The following is a 17,538-nucleotide window of genomic DNA, read 5'->3' on the forward strand; positions in this document are numbered from 1 at the left end:
AGATGGTGGTTAGGGCCACATACATGGAAGAAAACCTGCCAAGGCTAGTCGCATGATAGGTGGTGGTAGAAAAAGCACGGCGATGATACTCAAGTGCTAGTTCGCTTGGGGATGGGGGGACGAATGTGTGGTTGAACAGCTGCGAAGTGCTAGTTCTCAAAGTTGAGGGTTGGTGACATACTGGTTCAACGCATACCACATAAGTTTTCAGGTTGGAATGTTTATACAATGTTGGACCTAGGTTACCCATAGCTCACTCAAAGTTATTGTGAAACACTACCGTTTGATTAATGTATACGGCTCATCTTGATGATTTAATATGTGACAACCACCTCAATATGTTCATCATACTATCCACAGCCACGTATATACCACCCGCTTTAAAGTAGCAGATCCTGGTTCCCATCATTTGGTCCAGGACTCATGACCATATGTTGCGGCTCATTCTGATTTACTACCCATCCACCTCCTGCACCACTGCTTTGATCGGCAACAGGGCTGCCACCAAAGGTACTCTGCCTTCCTACGCTGGCAAAGTACATGTCCGCGTCGCTGACAGCATTCGCCATGCCGTTTGCGCTTGTTGGGGAAAGGTGGCCATTACCATTCGTAGTAGTGTCAAGCTTTGTGCGTTCTGCTGCGGAGCGGTCCCGAGCTTGTTGTGCTGCTTTGACGGTAGGTAATTCATGCTTTTGTAATGCAGGCGAGTCTTGCAATCTACGCGGGCGAGCGCTGCGGAAAACTTGGTTGACTGGCTTGAGGTACACTGTAGCTAGTGTGCCGACGTTCAGGCACATCTCCTCAAGGGTACCAGGATCAAGCTTCTCAGATTCTTCAGCTGTAATCGGAGGTTTCTCGCCCATGACGACCTGCTTTGCTTGCTCAGGTGCTGACGAGAGGAGACGCCAGTACATGTAGCCTCGATCGCGTAAGTCAGGGTTGTCTGTCTCTTCAGTCGCCCACTTCAGTACTTTTGGTACCAGACTGGAGCCACGAGTGGGTCGCTGAATGAACAGCTTGACAGTCGCAGTGAGCAGTGCCAGTTGCACCTCATGTGTCTCTTCTTGGAAAGTGTCCAGAAAGTCTTCAAGAAGAACGTCCGAGTCTTCTATTCGGTCTGCGTATTGTCCAATGACCCAGATCATAGCCGCCTTCGCTTCTGGTTCGTCAAGCGAATCGAGGTTTTCGCACAATGTCGAGATGATCGACTCGTATTGATTGGGGTATTTTCGGAAGATGTTTCGAATCACAACTGTCGCTTCTTGTACGATGTAGGACACCTTGGTGCTGACGAGCTGTAGGAGAGTGCTGATACAAAGTTGTGCTGCAGGTGCGATCTTGATGGCAAGTTTGCCAATGGCTCGTACGGACTTGCGCACAAAGTCGACATCAATTTCAGTAGCGTACCTAGGGCTGGTGTTAGTAGCTCATATGTAGACTAGCTGGAAGAGACTCACTCAGAAAGCTCAGTCAGCACCTCTTTGATATTCCTCTCAGTCGCCAGCATGAAGATGAGCTCAAGCTTGGTGACTTTGACATAGATAGGGTCGTTGTATTTGCAGAAGAAGACTCGGATATCGTTTCTTAGTACCTCTGGTCGGCGTTGTAGAATCAGAAGCGCATTACGAAGGGCTAGATATTGGATCTCGGGTCCTTTGGAGAGAAGCGTGACGAGCGGCGGTGATAGCTTGTTGCATAACGAAGTGACGACTTTCGGATCGTTGATGTAGTTCATTAGGTAGAGTATAACGCGAATGCAGGTAAGAACGACGGCAGAATTTGAATGTGAAAGGCGTGGTGAAATGCGCTCAGCGAGCAGGGCAGCTTCGCTGGTATCTTGTGGAACATAGTTCATCATGGCTTCCAGGATGTACGTCTGACCCCACTCTGAGCAGTCTGGGAGAATCTGAACGATCTTGGATGCGCTCGCGTAGTCGATGGTAAGCTTGATGTTCTCACTTCTCTCCCAGATGTCCATGAGACCTGCCAATGCGCTTGACACTACTGTGGGGTTCTCGTCTCTCAACATGCCATTCAACCTGTCAATTAGATCTGATTGTTCCACCAGGTGTCGGTCGTGGTCGTAGAGCTTCGCTACACAGAAAGCTGCGGTCTTCCGGACGTATGGGTCAGAGTCCTTGAGGAGGTTCTTCAGGTGTGGTACGGTGGCTTCGACAAATTCCCGGACGTGAACGTAGGACATGGTCCGTAGGGCGAGGGCTCGAACTAAGGGGTTGTTGTCGTGCATGTCTTCCTGTATGATGGGGAGTGCTTTGAGCGCAATGTCAGGTTTTATCCTGGCATAGTTGACGAGATACAGGAAACACCTGCCCATGTCAGCGATGCGCGTGCTCGTATGGATGTCACTACGCACATCTTCTTGATCTCCAGGCTCGGAATGTGCATGCAGCCGACTATATCCATGAATAGCGCGACCATGTCGTTATTGCTCATGGTCATATTGGCGACGATCTTCTTGAGCGCCGTCTTCTTCGCGGAGAAGTTCTTGTCCTTCTTGTTGCCATTGTTCAATTCGATGCGTAGTTCGGCGACTTTGCCCTGTGGAGTGCGAAGGTTCTGTAAGCGCGTGTTGTCAAAGGTGTAGGGGAGAAACATCATCATGGCGCCAACTGCTCATAGCCGGGAGGCAGGCAGGCTGAATAGGAGACCATGTAGGCTGTCCAAGACGGAAGGTCTGGGTTGTGCGGATGACGGGGCCAACGTACCCTCGCAAAGAGCTTCGCATCTTGGCCGCCCTGGCTCATGTTGGGCTAATGATATCGCGTGTGCCAGCTGGGCTGTTCCCTCAATGCATGTGCCTGCCGTAGCACAATCAAGATAACCTCCCTCGCGACTTAGCGCCCCTCCCTTGCCGTCCAGAGGAAGCGTGCGGGGTTCGATGGCTGATTCGCTCGTCTATTGGCTTCGTATCGTGTCGCGCATGGCAGGGAAACGTGGAATTCGGCCGGAGAAACGTGGAGAGGAGAACGAATGGACAAGTTTGGGGACTACAACTTTTGGGAAGCCTGACGGCGGTCAACACGGAGGAGGGGACGTGCATCCGCCAAGCCCGCCATGTGTGGACCTCTCCAGACGCCTGCTCCGCACCACCACCAGCGAACCTCCAACATCGTGAGACCCTGAACCCTGGTCAAAGCAACAACATAGCACAGATTGGCATCCGGTACCACGCTTCCACCAAGTCAAATCATCATGTCCGCGACCCCTCCACCTCCCCCGCAGTGGGTGCTTGACCTCAATTCGACGCCCGCATCCAAGCCGAAGAACGCCTCGCTCGCGGACCCGCCAGGCTACACACCATCTCTGTCCAGGAAGGAGCGTTCCCAGGTATCAAAGACTCAGAGGCAACCCCCGACACCAGAAGAGATGGACACACTCAAGATGAAGAAGGCTTGGGAAGTTGCCATCGCGCCTGCGAAGCAACTGCCTATGAATGCTTTTGGTGCGTGCAAGCCACGCGAAATCACTTTGTCAATTGACTAACAACACCAGGAATGTACATGACTGGAAATACGCTGCAAATCTTCTCTGTCTTCATGGTCTTTACGCTGTTCAAAACCCCGGTGCTTGCTGTACTCGGTCTCCAACGCACCTTCGCCCCCTACGAAACTCCCGGCACCTCTGGACGACTCCTCGGTGTCAAGATGGCTTACATTGCTTGCAACATGTTGATGTTGGCATTGGGTATATGGAAGGTTAATGCTATGGGACTTTTACCAACGACAAAATCAGATTGGCTGGCTTGGGAGAGCGAGAGGATATGGTCAGAAAGAGCGGTGCCCAAGGAGTGGTTGTAAACGTTTCTATGGTTTGGAATACGTATTCTATGGTACTCTCTTGCTACCGTGATCAAGAGAGCTTCTGATGAAAGTCATTATCATGCCCTGCTCTTTTCCATATTCGTTCCTGATCACCTGCCCTTCGCTTCCAAACTCGTGTTGATCCCTCTAACTCATCTCTTCATCGCTATTATCAAGCAGCAAGATAGGTACCGTCACTCGTGGCTCCGCACTACTCATCTTGCCGTCTGCCATACTCGCATCCCTGTTGCCAAAGAACCTGGCTCCATCGTCTATCGACTCCTCTGCTACAGACTGTCCAATTGCATTCATGAACTCCATTTTCCTTCTAACAAACCGCAATACCATGATCCGCGGGGTCTTCATACCCGCATGACCCCTTCCAGCCATAGTTACAGGGATGTCTCCTAGGACCTTCGCCATCGCCTCTCTCCTGGCCGTTAATCTAAGCGCTAGCGGAGCTCGAACAGCACGGTCAAGCTCATCGGCTGTCACTAGGTCTGCGTGCAGCAACTTCATCAGGTTCCACGGCATGGTTTCTGGACCTTCATGTCGAATATCTACGGCTCGCGCTTGAAGTTCCGCAAGATTAGTATACCCATCGTAAACTCCTGAAAGCATTGTCCAGATAAGTGCTAATTGAGTGAGCAGAGGATCGTCACCTTCTCCACTCAGCCCAGTAAAGTTGTTAATGAACGGCATGAACGGTGCCACATCGCTCCACTCGGTAATTACATGTTCCATCAACTCGAGCACGGCGCGGTGGTCTCGTTCTTCGGCGCCCTCATCGCTTTGGCCGGCTAAAGAGAAGTCGATAAGCTGTACATCTGGATATCCCCGGTACCGATGGTGCATGTACGTAGAGTAGAGGTTGAACATTATGTTCGATGCTTCAATCTTGGCATGCACTATACCCTCATCATGTAGAAAGTCCACAGCATCTACCAAAGCAACGCAAATATGTCCCACAAACCAACCTGGCATACGGCCCTGGTCTTTGTTGCTGGCTTCACCAAACTGCGCTAAGGTGGGACCGAAAACAGGGCGGAGACAAACAAACGACGTTGCTGTCGAGGCAGTAAACTGAGCACGCAAAACATGCGAACCGACATGTAGGGTGGCACGTCCACCTTTCTTGTGCTGCGCCTCAATCTGCAAGACCTCCTTACGAAGAAGATCCGTGTCTCTGCTCATCTTGACCACCACCAGCTGTGGTAACATCTTCAAATGCTTGTCCTGGAGCAAAGACGTGCCGTTATGCTGCATGTTCTCGTAAAGGACATCGCTAGAGTTCTTGTACGAGAGAAGCGACAGTTGTTGACGAAGACGCGTATTTCCACGCACTGTCTGAAAGGCGTTGTGGACATCGGCCATCCGATCTTGAAGATCATAGTCGATTTCCTTCGACGGCTCGAATGGAGGGGGGAGCGCGCGGGGTAGACAGAGGTAAACTGCTGAAGAAGAAGCCGTTGTGGAGAGGGGTTTGACCACGCGGAATAGCTGGCCTGGGGGCTTAGGGGCGGATACGAGCAAAGAATCTGTAGGAGGCTTCTGACATGGCGTCCTGGAGCGAAATTTTATGTTTGTGATGCAGTAGTAAAGGATATGGTTGTAGAGTTGAGCGTGGAAAGGGTTTAAAGGCGAGACTGCTAAGGTTCGATATAATTGTAGAGTCCCGGTGACTATGCGGACGATGGTTCATGCGCGCAAATCACTACAGAGAAATCATCACGATCATACTGCACGTGAAGGGTCTTGCTGAACTACAATGTTTCATGTGTTCAGCTAGGAAGGCTGCCTACGTGGCTAGCACAGATGTCGATATGGGTTCTTAGTCCAGTGAAAACTCGGATTCTGCGTTTTACGAATAGATCGAAGGAACGATGAGCTTCTGAGTGGCATTCCACTTGCTGAGTCTTAGTCTAAGAGATTATAAACACATGTTAGACCTGGTATGTATCAAGTCTAGCCTAAACTACCTGTTCATCCTGAATCATCATCCTGATGAATATTCTCATACTCCTCTTTGCTCTTCCAATTTTTCGGATACCCTCTCGCCACCCGCCAGTCTTCCGCCTTACTTCTCAATCTTTCAAACAAACTCTCTCGCCACCCACCGTCACCATCTTCCTGGAAACTCATCGTCTTTCCGAAAGGCCATGACAGCATATTCTCAACTCTCGCTCCGTACTTGGAATCCAGCAGACCAACAGCCACATCGACTATCTTTGGCCGGTTACCTGATGCGTAGAACACGACAGCCGAACAAGTACCGCAGAAGTAACGACAGACGTCTGGTGAGGAGGTGTAGTATTCCATCGTACCGATAGCAGGATCTTTGGTGTCGATGAGATGTTTGAGATCGAAAATATCTTCCGGAAAGGCCTTGCTATCATCTTTTCCAGAAGACAGATATTTCGTCTCTGTAAAGGTCCAGTAAAAGATGTCGCTCCCGCTTTGTAACCGGCAGCTGTTGCAAGCACAGAAGCTGGCTTTGAGCTTCCTGCTGACAGGCTCAACGCAGGAGGGCAGATCTTCTTCGCTCGTATCTTTATACTCGCCCCGACGGAGGAGTAGATCTACACCGCCGCACTTACAGCGTATCGGCACACTGTTCTCCTCTTTCGCTTTGAGTTCTGGGAGAGTTGAACACCGAGGCCAGTCTGCAGGTAGCTCCTTTGCCTCTTGACCACGGCCTGGCGTCATCTCTTCGTAACTTTTCAAGTCCACGCCATCACCATTAAGAGCACAGATCCATGGACTTGCACCCCCATCCTGCGTATCGAGCACATAGCCCATCCCACTAAATTTGATCAGCTGGTGATCTCCAACATCCACATTGCCTAGCGTTCCAGTCACCACCCCCAAGTTCCTCTCTGGATCTCTGAAAGCACAGAACATTGGGCTTGAACAGGTAGGACAGAACAGCAGGTCGAAGCGCTCCCAGGCGCTGAATACCTTGAGGCCACTGATGTCGACATTGGCGCGAGGCTCGGGCCAAGTTATGAGAGAGGTGTGTAGTGAGCCACAGAGGTGTCGGCAGCTCGTACAGTGGCACGTATGCCCTGGTAGAGGAAGATCAGATGCGAGAAAGGTGGTGCTGTATTTATAGGTGCCACAGAGACATGATGCTGTTAGGGTTACCGTCTCAGACGAGGAAGACATGTTGTAAGTCAGAGCTGAAACTGAGCTTGATGTTGTGGCGGGGATTCTTGTGGTAATGTACTAGTACTTATGCGATAACAATGCATTGTTATTCGGAGGGGATGCCCTTCAGCTACCACGCCGCTAGTACCACGCCGCACGTACTTTGCCAAAAGATGTTACGCTGCAAGTACGCTGCAGGTGCTACTCCCTACGTAGCGCTTACGTATGTTGGTAGATGTTGTGTCACAGGGCGTGGAAAAAGATTGGTAAGCGTATGCGGGGCTCGCATTGTCATGTCGTACCTCGCATTCTACATCGCATTTGGTCATATGGACACAGAAATTCATAGCCAGCGGCTCAGTAGATTCGAATGTGGGCAACGTCCCTACGATCAGCCAATCTTCTATACTTTGACCACTCGCATCACATCAAACAAGCCTATCTTCTGCTTATCTGACATGCCATCTTTCAGAAGACCGGTTACATGCTCGCCCTGCCTGCCACGCTGGTTGCTTACGATGGTCGTGTCGCCTCGCTTGAACTCGCATGTTCGACCTGTCATACCGGTGATCCACATCTTGACGTTGCCAAAGTGGGGGCCGTCGAGCAGATTCGTTCCATATGCTGAAGCCCAAGGCGCGTCGACTTGCCAAGGATCCAGACTTTCACGTAGCTCCGGCGCGAACGCTGTGACGACAACGAGCTGTCGCTCATCTTTCGAATTACTAGAGGCTGCAGGTGCCAAAGCGCCGTTCAGTGATGCGTTGAGGTTCTTAACTTCATCGGTAAGCCACCTTAAGTCTCTTTTATGTTCCGAGTTGTGCTTTGCCACGTCCCAAAGCTGTATACCTTCCTTCTCGTCGAACTCGGGCATCTTTCTTAGCACAGCAGCTGTATCTGATTCTGAAATCCTACTCCATAGTGTGCACCCCAATAACGTGATGTTTGTGCCCGGAACATCGCTCCTCGTCTCATATAGTACCTCGAGCCTTCCTCTTGTTGTTGGCTCTTTCTCCAACTTATGCGCCAGCTGCAAGCCATCCATCCAGCTCAGGCCGTGGAACTCTAGGGGGCCCAAAACCAAGAAAACTTTCTCGTGGAGATTACACCGCCGAACCAAGAAGGATAGATATTGTTCGTAGTCTATGAGTTTGCCGATGTTTCCGGCGAGAACAAGGAAAGGTGCAGCGACGGGTATGTGAAACGTTAGGTATTGCGAGTCGTTATCTAGATGGAGATCTGAAAGGACCTGGAGGGAAGTTTTCGGGCCAGAGAAAAGGCCAGATAGACGTCGCATCTTGCTGGGCAGCATTTTTTGGGTGGCCGCTTGAGATTTCAGTGTATGTGACACCGGATTCGTAGACTAGGTATAGGAAAAAGGTGAGGTTGAAGGCTGGTCGCGTTCTACAGCAGAGGCGCTTCTAGAAAGACAAACCTGGGTATCTATACTGACGAAGGACTAGAAGAATCAGCAGTAAGACTGGGAAGACTTGAGAGACATATAAGCGCTGGTAACAAAGCGCGGCTTACGGCAGGATTCCAGCTGAGCTGCGCCCTGGATTTTAGGCATGGATCCTGTTCAGTAGCACAGCCTCATCTCTGTTACTGTTCCCGGCACCGTCGAAGACACAACCACGAGAAGTGTAGCTGCAGTCATCTTTCAGTTTCCTTACACCTCCGTTGTTGGATGTCCATGTGTCTTCGCGATGCATCGCGGTCTACGGGTGGTGGCTGTGAAGAGACACCTCAGAATCACTCAGCGCGGGACCAAATTAGATTTCGTCTAACCTGATTTCGGATGGCGCGTTCTCGGCCCCGCCCCGACCCAGTCCACCCTTCTTTACCCAGCCATCTACAGCTGCCACGATGACATCCACCACCAAACTTCCGATCAGCACCATTTTCTCTTCAATGCCGTCGCCGCCGGCTGTGGGCCAAACCCGCTGAATTGGGAGACAACTCTAAGCGGTGATTGCCTTCGCGCCGTGGCGCGCTACGTTCGAAAGCTCCGATGCCGTTAACATACAAGCACAATAATCCTGCAAGTAGTACTGTTAGTATAGCAGTAGGATAAGGAGACGTCCAAGTTCAGGGTATATAGTGTTGCCTTTGAACATCTTAATACTGAACACATGCGCCAAAACGCGCTGACCTTGCTCAGAAACGAGTTCGAAGATTCGTCGTTGTGGTATGCTGTTCCGTTAACAAACCCCTCCCACCGGTACCGACCTGTTGCCTTATAAACACGCGGCTGAATCTATGCATCTGGAGCGGCATCGGGGTGGATCAAGGTTCGTTGCTCTGTGTCCCGTCCCGAGACCGATCAAACTCGACATCACACAATAGGAGATGAGCTACAACATCCACCACACCATTCGATGTGTAAATCAACAAACGATTAGAAAAGTGGCCTCCCACGTTTACCCTAAAGGACCGTTCGGTACAAAGAAAGAGTCCTTGGGTGCTGTATGTTATCCGGCTAAATGTTACTCGCCTGGCGGCGAAGCCCTGTCCTGCAGCTTACCGGTTGACCGCAATGGTCCCGAACGTGCATAGCTGCCTCGTTGTTGTGGAAGGCGTTTTCACTCAACAATTTTCGCATGGAACACTCTGGAGGGATGGCTGCAATGGGCTGGATACGACAAACCGAGATTTCCAGGGGGCGCGGTAGATCTACTTTGATTGTGAGGCTGAAGTACCAATGCGCGATAGTTACACCATCGACGGCTTGATATTGCGATTGCACGATCTACAACCTGGAGCCTGGGACCGAGCAACTAGCAAACTCTAAGAATAGTCGTGTAACATACGAAGCCATCGAACGTCCCCTATACGAGCGCGGTATATTACCTGCGTCTGAAATTGTCGATCCTTTTGACTGCCTCTTGGAATCCGGCATATTTGATGCAGCTGACAACTGGATGGAAAACATCTCAAGAGATCGGACTTTCGGAATTCTCTCAAATATGCTGGTATGCTCTTGCCGACATGACAATGCTTCCACTAATAGCGACGCAGTAAGAGAGAGAAGCCTCAGATTCGAGCAACTGTCGAATCCTCACGTCGTTTCGTTACATGAGGTTACTGTTCGTATCAGAGGCCCAGATGCATGTGCAATATACTTCATGTAATACGACAGTTTTGCAAGTGAAGTCTCGCCTCCCGTGTTCGCTTATCCGGTAGCCAGGCTCACCTTGCTCATCACTTCACTTGGTTTCGACCAATTGGAGAGCCACCAATCTTACACTTGGTCGTCAGCTTTTCTCAATTCGGGAAGTCCGGCCTTCCAGATTTCCGTCGACTTTACTTTCTGGTATCATACGATCTGACTACAGCCAGATACTATGAATCAGCAAAGTCAATGTTATGGTATGTCGGACCATATGCAGGGTACACAGTGCTCGTATTCGTTTGCCTCATGATAACACCGTTCAAGGTGACTGGGTATACTTACCACTCAATCTAATGCACTTCTGAAGCGAGGTCTGGTCTCCAGAATCACAGAAAGCCATTTCTATAAGAGTTGAACATGTCGTATGGCCATCCTGCCCAAAAGCAACTCTCCACTCTTTGTTCCTATCGATATCTACTTCCTCTTCGCTGGTCAATATGAAGGCTTTCTCCTACTTCAGCTATGCCCTGCTAGCATTTGTTCCACTCACTGATGCTCACCCGGGGATGGGTGACACGATGAACGAAATGCGCTACCTTGCTGCCCGTGAGAAGCGTGCAGCTTCGAAAGAGCTTATTGGCGACCTCAAGACACTGGCAGACTCCAAACTCACTGCTATTGGCAAGGACATCAAAGCCATCATACTTGACCAAACGTCTGCTGAGTCGGCTACCATAGATGGCTCCATTCCGGCTGGCAACATCGGAAGCGCTGCCTGCAAAGCTGATCTGTGCTGCCATTGGAAATGGTTGGCGTACGAAATGACCGCCAAATTCAACGGTACATCCGGTCGTTGCAGCAAGTTTGCTCGCCAAGCCGTCCGCCTGGGCTTCCATGATGCAGCCGTCTGGTCTAAGAGCAGCAGTTATGGTGGTGCAGACGGCAGTATCCTCCTCAGCGACGAGATGTCGCGTGCGGACAACAACGGTCTTTCGGCAATTGCTGATCAAACAAAGAAGTGGTACACCAAATACAATCAATACGGCATGAGTATGGCAGATATCATCCAATTCGGTGCCAATGTCGCGACCGTAGTTTGCCCGCTTGGACCACGACTTCGAACCTTCGTTGGGCGCAAAGATAATAGCAAGGCCGGCCCTACCGGCCTTCTTCCTGGAGAAAAGGACTCTGCAGACAAGCTCATCAAACTTTTCCAAGACAAAACCATCGATGCTCATGATCTTGTTGCTCTTGTCGGGGCGCACACTACTTCGCAACAACACTTCGTCGATACCACTCGCGACGGTGACCCACAAGACTCAACTCCTGGTATCTGGGATATGGCTTTCTACCCGCAGACTACGAATAATGCGCCTGTCCGTGTCATCAAATTCCAAAGCGACATCAACTTGAGTAAGGACTCTAGAACTAGTCCTTCGTGGCAGCAGTTCAGCGATCGGGCTACTGCTCAGGGTCGATGGAACGCGGTATGACTGCACATATTTCCAAACAAATATCTCATCTGACGAAATGATATAGGACTATGCTAAAGCTTACACGCGCTTGTCGCTTCTCGGCGTGAACAACATCAACGACCTCAAAGAATGCACCAAGGTCTTGCCCGCAGAACGGCCTACATTTGTTAGCGAGGATCAGGTCTTGCTCGACAGGTGGCTCAACGGCGAGTTCGATCAACTTAATAACTTGGTGGATGATGCTATTCAGCTTACAGGTGTGATATCCTCCAGAGAAGAGAAGCCTTGAGTGCAATGGTGGCTTCATTCCCTCCATCCGTAGCTTCAGCTGCAGCGCTAGCATGAGAACTTCAGGGTTTCACTTATACTATAACATAAATCTATCCTAAAGTCACTAATGGTTCTTCTTGACTCACCTCTTCCTCATTCACTGTCTAGTATCATTGGGGTCCGCTTGCTCCGCAAGTTCACCGCGCAAACCCAGCTTATCAGCGGCTAGTCAGTGTCCGCAATCGGTCACAAGCCTTCTCGTTTCCTAAAATGGTTTGCGTCTGTCTTGTAGCTTGCTGTCCAACGATACACATATCCTCCACTAAAGTCCAGACATACATCAATTTCACGCCATGACATTACCACCCAATGTTCCCAAGTCTGCTATCGACAAGTATGTTCCGATCAAGCTCATTAGCGAAAGCCCAAATGGCCTCATTATTGCTGTAATCCCCAACAACCTCGTCAAGCCAACCCCCTCTTCTCTTTTAGCACTGAGAATTCCTCGCTCAAGAGAAGAACGTGAAGCACTCTTAAGACAGATCGAATCACTCCTCAATATCAAGACTCGCCGCGTCACCAGAGTCATCGACTATGACCCAAGAGGAAACTGGTACGTCACGTCCTTCTGCCACGGCCGTGACCTGCAACACCTCAAGGAAAACTTCTTCCAAGACGGCTTCCCGCCTTTCCTCATCTGCAAGATCTTTGACGAAGTCATGGCTGCTCAAGGCACCGAGCTTGGGCCGAAAGGAATTTGTCACACGGATCTGAAGGGAAGCAACATCATACTGACGCCTACGGAGAAGGAGGAGTTTCCGATAGTAAGGATTGTGCATCTCAACGGTATCGTGATCTGGGATGAGCAAGCCGTTGTCAAGCAGATGATCAGGTTGCTACGATATCTAACCAACAGCGCATCACGCATACCGGAAAAATACCGCATGAACAAGAAGGGAGACAAGCTGGAGTACGTGATTAAAGACGAAGATACCAATAGCCTGAGGATCGGCGATGACTTCTATTCGTTCATCGCGAACTATGATCTGGAAGGGAATACATCGTGGGAGGATCTCAAGAGCAGGTGGATGAATGAGGCAACTGCCTTGATGAAAGAACTGTACGATTCCGAAAGGCTATTGGATGTCATGGAGATCATCATAGAGCCAAAATTTACAGATGATGAGTTTAGAGAGGCGGTGGAGGACGGTGGAATGGACATTATTGACGATAGAGATTTGTAGGTCGTAGATAGTTGACGACCGTAGCGGATTTTACGAACAGAAATCGAAGTAGAGTAAATTAGCATGATATCCTCTAAGTTTGCCGTGCGTGTTGTTGATATTGTTCATGAAAGAGGCTTGTGTAATGCACATAACCGCTACGGTGCGATCTTGTGAGTGAGGGCTTCTAGTATGATCTTACGACATTGCCAGGTGACTACTTTTCCACAATGTTTTCATTTCTCGCAGATGACGGCTGCTTGCATATCATTTCGCTTAGGGGCATGATACGTCTTGGTAATGTCATCCTCTTGTCCCCCTCAATGTGAAATGCCCCCAAAACGCCAATCGAGTTTACCGGCAACTGAATCTTCTCGGCGAGAGTAAGGATGGTGATGTGATCTTTGTCATCTGCCACTCCAGCGTACAGATATTAGGTCCCTGCAAAGCGCTCAAGATTCTGCAGAACGATCGGATTTTCCCCGTCTTGATACAGCAACTAGAAGATGTGAAGGCTCTCCAGCCTAGCCGAAGTCGTCATGAGCTTTACTAGGTCGCTGATGACTCCAGGGCCAGACGTCTCATTCGAAGCTTCAAAATACCAAGTCCGAGTCATTGACCTATCATAATCGGCCTCTATTTCGAGTCCAGATTTTGCTATTCCAGGGTATGCTCCCACCACTTCAACGGATGCGTTGAGTGCAAGAAAGAAAGAAAACTATATAAGGTGCTTGAGGTGTGGTGCTTTTGCAATGCGACTAGTGATATGGGCCTCCGTAGTCCAGCGCAAGGTAGTTGCATCCTCCTTGGTCCTACTTCCCAGACATTTCGACTCTCTACCAGGACCACTCGATCCGATTGCTCAAGGACGTTGCATTTGTGATGTCAAATAGGGCCGAAGACTGTGCGATAACGGGGGCTGTAGTCGTTGCGAGCCATCATCGCTAGTGCAGTAGTAGCTGCTGCTAATGGATGTGGCAAAGGCCTCTTATCCCTATGGCGCTGCAATGCGCGTAGATCGAGACAGGGACCGTACGTGGTGGTGGGAGGGTGCGGAGGTGTCTGAAAAGGTCCTGACGATTCTTGATTCTACTGTTCGAGTCTTTGAACTCGCGTTGCCGCTGCTACGCATGTCGTCGGTCTCGGGCTTTCTTTTACCCTACGGAGTTTGCCAAATCATAGCCAGCGAAGAGGACACTTTTTCCATCGCACCGTGCAGGGGGGTTTGCAGAGTACATGCTCGCGCACAAAGCGCAGACCTTGCAATGCGCGATAATTAATGCTTTGAGAGGGTGCTGATGTTGTTGCTGGGCTGCTGGAGGGAGGAGCCCTCAGCGCACGGACCGATGAAGTTGGTTGTTGCTTGAACTCTCTCTGCCCCTTCCTCCAGACCACACTGTCCCAACCCAGTCACCCCGACACAGCGTGGTGAAGGTATTGAGGCCACTGTCAGTGGCAAGATACCCTTCATCATACGATGCAGAAGCTCTGCTCGCTACAAGCCTGCAGCCATAGTACAGGAGTCGCCCGAGGGCTTGACCGAAGCCGCCGAATCCACGTCCTCGACCGCCTTGCCTACGATCGCTACGTACCCCAACAAGACTGTGGAGTGACATAAGAGCTTCTTGGTTCTCGTGGGGGCGACCTCGCCCTGTCGACAAGCGCAGCCAGGCGATGTAGGCGCGGCTCCCTGCGTATATCGGCGAGCATTCCGCCAACTGAACCCTATCCCGCACCCGGCTTCCTACAACACAGTTAGCACACCTGTCTGGGATTATACTGTAAACCAGACTCGGAGTATCATGTTGCTGATCCTCGGGCCGACAGCCCCCAATACATCCTCGATCTCCGCTCGCTACGTCCATAGCGCAGTCGAACCTGCACGGAAATACTGTGGGCCGCCCAGCTTGCGGTCACATCGCTTTGTCGTCCGCTACTGTACCTCGACACTTACAACATGATTAGTACGTGGCCAAGCATGAATTTTCGGATTTTCTTACGTACGCCCTCACGTCGTCTTGCCGCAACTCCAATCTATAATGGTCACATCGGCCTGTAATCTTTGTCGGTATCTAAGGCCATGGTCAGAGGTACATATATGGTATGTGGCGGGCGTCCCAGCCTGTGTCAATGGTTTGACAGATAGCGGCAGCAAGGCCTTCGCACATGGTTGTGCGCGCTGCTCTCCGGTACATCTTCGTGGAGATGGCTCACAAAAGAGCCGGAAGGCAGATTCAAGCTCCCGCAAGACACGTGTTCGGCGATCCGATCAGCGGCATGTCTTATCCCAAAGTCCGCCATCTGAACAGACAACGGTGTCCTACGCAACATCATTGCTGACGTACGATCCTCAGACAACATCGTCTACCACAGACTCGCGAAGTCGAAGTCGACGTCCCCTTTCTTTGTGCCTCTTCGATATCCACTGCTTGCGGTCGAATCGAACGCCGTGAGACAAGGGATAGATCGTTCAATTTCGTGCCTCTCCCTCCTCGTCCGTCTCGATATTATTGGTACCGGCTCTATGATCCGCAATGGTGAGAGCAGCCTCCGACTTCCAATTCGGGAGACCCTCAGCCGTCCTAGAACTGTCAAGCATCAACGCACTATGCAAAAGTCAAGCTGCTGCGCGCTTCAGTCTAGGAGATTTGGGCCTACGCATCCGTTTGGGAGCTTTGTGTGGTACGGATGATGTTGTTGATTGTCGCTGGTAGGAGAGGTCCTGTTCGTGGAAGACTGGTATGTGAGCCGAGCCTGGCGTCACATTTCCGATACCTCAATCGTAGTGTTCTTTCGACACGAGCCTTCTCATTCATAAGACTCAGCTATCCATTGAGGCCGTGTATCTCATCATCATCAGAATCTTGTGGCCTTTGCCGTATAGAATTGCTGACAAGGGCGCGGCCCTTAGGGGACTCAGCCATGCGACCTAAACACCTCACCGTGATCATAGGCGATTCCAAGTTTTGGCGAACCTGGACGCGCCAAGGAGTTCTTCTCTTGACCAGAACTCATGACTGTGGGACAAGCCAACTCACCTTCAGTACATCCCTGGAGGTGGCAGGGAGCATGCGCCTGCCGGTATTGATTCCAAGGTTTAGCCGCTTTGGTGATAAAAAACGACAGTGAGTTCAGTGTATGTATCTTCATCACGACAGCCGCATCAGGACGACTACAGTGAACGTCCAGGGGGTCACAGGCATGGCATCGTATGGCTGCTTTTGTAACCGACGTAACCGAGGCCGAAGTGTACTAAGTATAGCGTGCACATCTCAGAGAATCCTGCCTGTTTGCAGCAGACACTCCCGTCCGCGATGGCTGTGAACGACAATTCTGGGAGTCTTGCATAATGATACCACAGCGAAAACACCGAACCACTTTGACGAGGAATTTGTAGCGCGACCGGAGCGTTAGCTTCGAGCTCAGCAAGCGTTTCTCAGCCAGAACGATACGATGGTAATGCGCAGCACGAGCGTCAGAGTAGTTGAAATGGACTGGTGTCCCACTGTCGCGCCGTGACGGATCCTTTTGGGCAAATTCGGCGATGTCGCACGCTGAAGGCATGAAGTAGTGTCTTTTGGATGCCATGGCCACCTTTTTCACAATGCGACCTTGCTAGCGAGCCCGATTATCGCATGCAGTTTGTCACTGCAGGAGTCGATCCTTTCGTTGCTTCCAAACTGGTCAGGGGCACCTGCCGCGTCGGATGCAGATGGCATACTCCGCCATGGCATCTCCCGGGATCGCTTTCGAATGTCAAACCTCTGGCTATCTCTTTCTGAACGACGGTCCTCTTTCTCTACTCCTCCATTTTCTGGTCATCTTTTTCCATCCTTTTCGTCTCTCTTTGTCATCTATTTTGTACCTCGGTCAGTGCCCAAGACTTTTTAACAGCGATAGACCGCTGGCGATGCCATCCAATAAGGCACTCGCCAGAGTGTGTGTTCAATGAGCGACCTGTCTCGCGGTTTTTCCGGTAGCGAGGCAATTGACTGCTGCCCTCTGGTGACATAACAAACGGGTTGCATTCCGATAAGGCGAATGGATGGCCGAAGGCCCACTCGCAGGGCGCGAGCATCTTGAAGGACGCCAAATCTGGACCAACACCGCCACGGCCGTTGGACTTTCCGAACTCTATACCGTCTCGAGCATGCCATCGCAGTCGGCCATGCTACAACCAGTCAAAGGGAAGGAACTCCGAATGAACTCCTGATGAACTCCTTGAAGCTCTCACTGCGATTTCGTTTTCGTTCCGTCGTCGCGACATCTTCTAGCACTGGCGTACCACGGAGTTTCTTTGTCAGATGTTCCTCGCAGGCCTCCCACCATGTCCATGCACCGACCCCTTCAGCCAGCTCGGTCTTCCATGCTCTCTCATGGATACTTGCTGTGCCTTCACTCATCCGAGTATATCGAACGTATTCTACTTCTTGTTATGTTCCCTAGGTACCGCTCGTGGTCGCCGCTGGGCTTGTATACGCTGGATAAAG

At 50.8% G+C, this 17,538-nt stretch overlaps 6 protein-coding genes across 6 annotated transcripts; 3 read left to right on the forward strand and 3 right to left on the reverse strand.

Moving 5' to 3' along the window:
* Window positions 1–380: 380 nt before the first annotated feature.
* On the reverse strand, window positions 381–2,765 carry J4E82_008499 (uncharacterized protein; the record flags this gene model as incomplete). The annotated part of the gene is made up of 4 exons (XM_051734730.1): window positions 381–1,407; window positions 1,458–2,327; window positions 2,375–2,577; window positions 2,727–2,765. 4 exons carry the CDS (start codon window positions 2,763–2,765, stop codon window positions 381–383), a joined length of 2,139 nt encoding a protein of 712 aa, XP_051585514.1.
* Window positions 2,766–3,213: 448 nt separating this feature from the next.
* J4E82_008500 (uncharacterized protein) lies at window positions 3,214–3,818 on the forward strand (the record flags this gene model as incomplete). Its single annotated transcript, XM_051734731.1, has 2 exons — window positions 3,214–3,463; window positions 3,514–3,818. 2 exons carry the CDS (start codon window positions 3,214–3,216, stop codon window positions 3,816–3,818), a joined length of 555 nt encoding a protein of 184 aa, XP_051585515.1.
* Window positions 3,819–3,968: 150 nt separating this feature from the next.
* On the reverse strand, window positions 3,969–6,986 carry J4E82_008501 (uncharacterized protein; the record flags this gene model as incomplete). The annotated part of the gene is made up of 3 exons (XM_051734732.1): window positions 3,969–5,467; window positions 5,939–6,812; window positions 6,966–6,986. The coding sequence occupies 3 exons, from the start codon at window positions 6,984–6,986 to the stop codon at window positions 3,969–3,971; spliced, it is 2,394 nt and encodes a 797-aa protein (XP_051585516.1).
* Window positions 6,987–7,371: 385 nt separating this feature from the next.
* On the reverse strand, window positions 7,372–8,280 carry J4E82_008502 (uncharacterized protein; the record flags this gene model as incomplete). The annotated part of the gene is made up of 1 exon (XM_051734733.1): window positions 7,372–8,280. One exon carries the CDS (start codon window positions 8,278–8,280, stop codon window positions 7,372–7,374), a length of 909 nt encoding a protein of 302 aa, XP_051585517.1.
* A 2,297-nt stretch (window positions 8,281–10,577) lies between these two features.
* J4E82_008503 (uncharacterized protein) lies at window positions 10,578–11,844 on the forward strand (the record flags this gene model as incomplete). The annotated part of the gene is made up of 2 exons (XM_051734734.1): window positions 10,578–11,567; window positions 11,620–11,844. The coding sequence occupies 2 exons, from the start codon at window positions 10,578–10,580 to the stop codon at window positions 11,842–11,844; spliced, it is 1,215 nt and encodes a 404-aa protein (XP_051585518.1).
* A 334-nt stretch (window positions 11,845–12,178) lies between these two features.
* On the forward strand, window positions 12,179–13,069 carry J4E82_008504 (uncharacterized protein; the record flags this gene model as incomplete). The annotated part of the gene is made up of 1 exon (XM_051734735.1): window positions 12,179–13,069. The coding sequence occupies one exon, from the start codon at window positions 12,179–12,181 to the stop codon at window positions 13,067–13,069; it is 891 nt and encodes a 296-aa protein (XP_051585519.1).
* Window positions 13,070–17,538: the final 4,469 nt, after the last annotated feature.

This window comes from Alternaria postmessia (genome assembly GCF_024291825.1).
Source record: "Alternaria postmessia strain BMP 2775 chromosome Unknown scaffold_69, whole genome shotgun sequence".
NCBI classification, from domain to species: domain Eukaryota; kingdom Fungi; phylum Ascomycota; class Dothideomycetes; order Pleosporales; family Pleosporaceae; genus Alternaria; species Alternaria postmessia.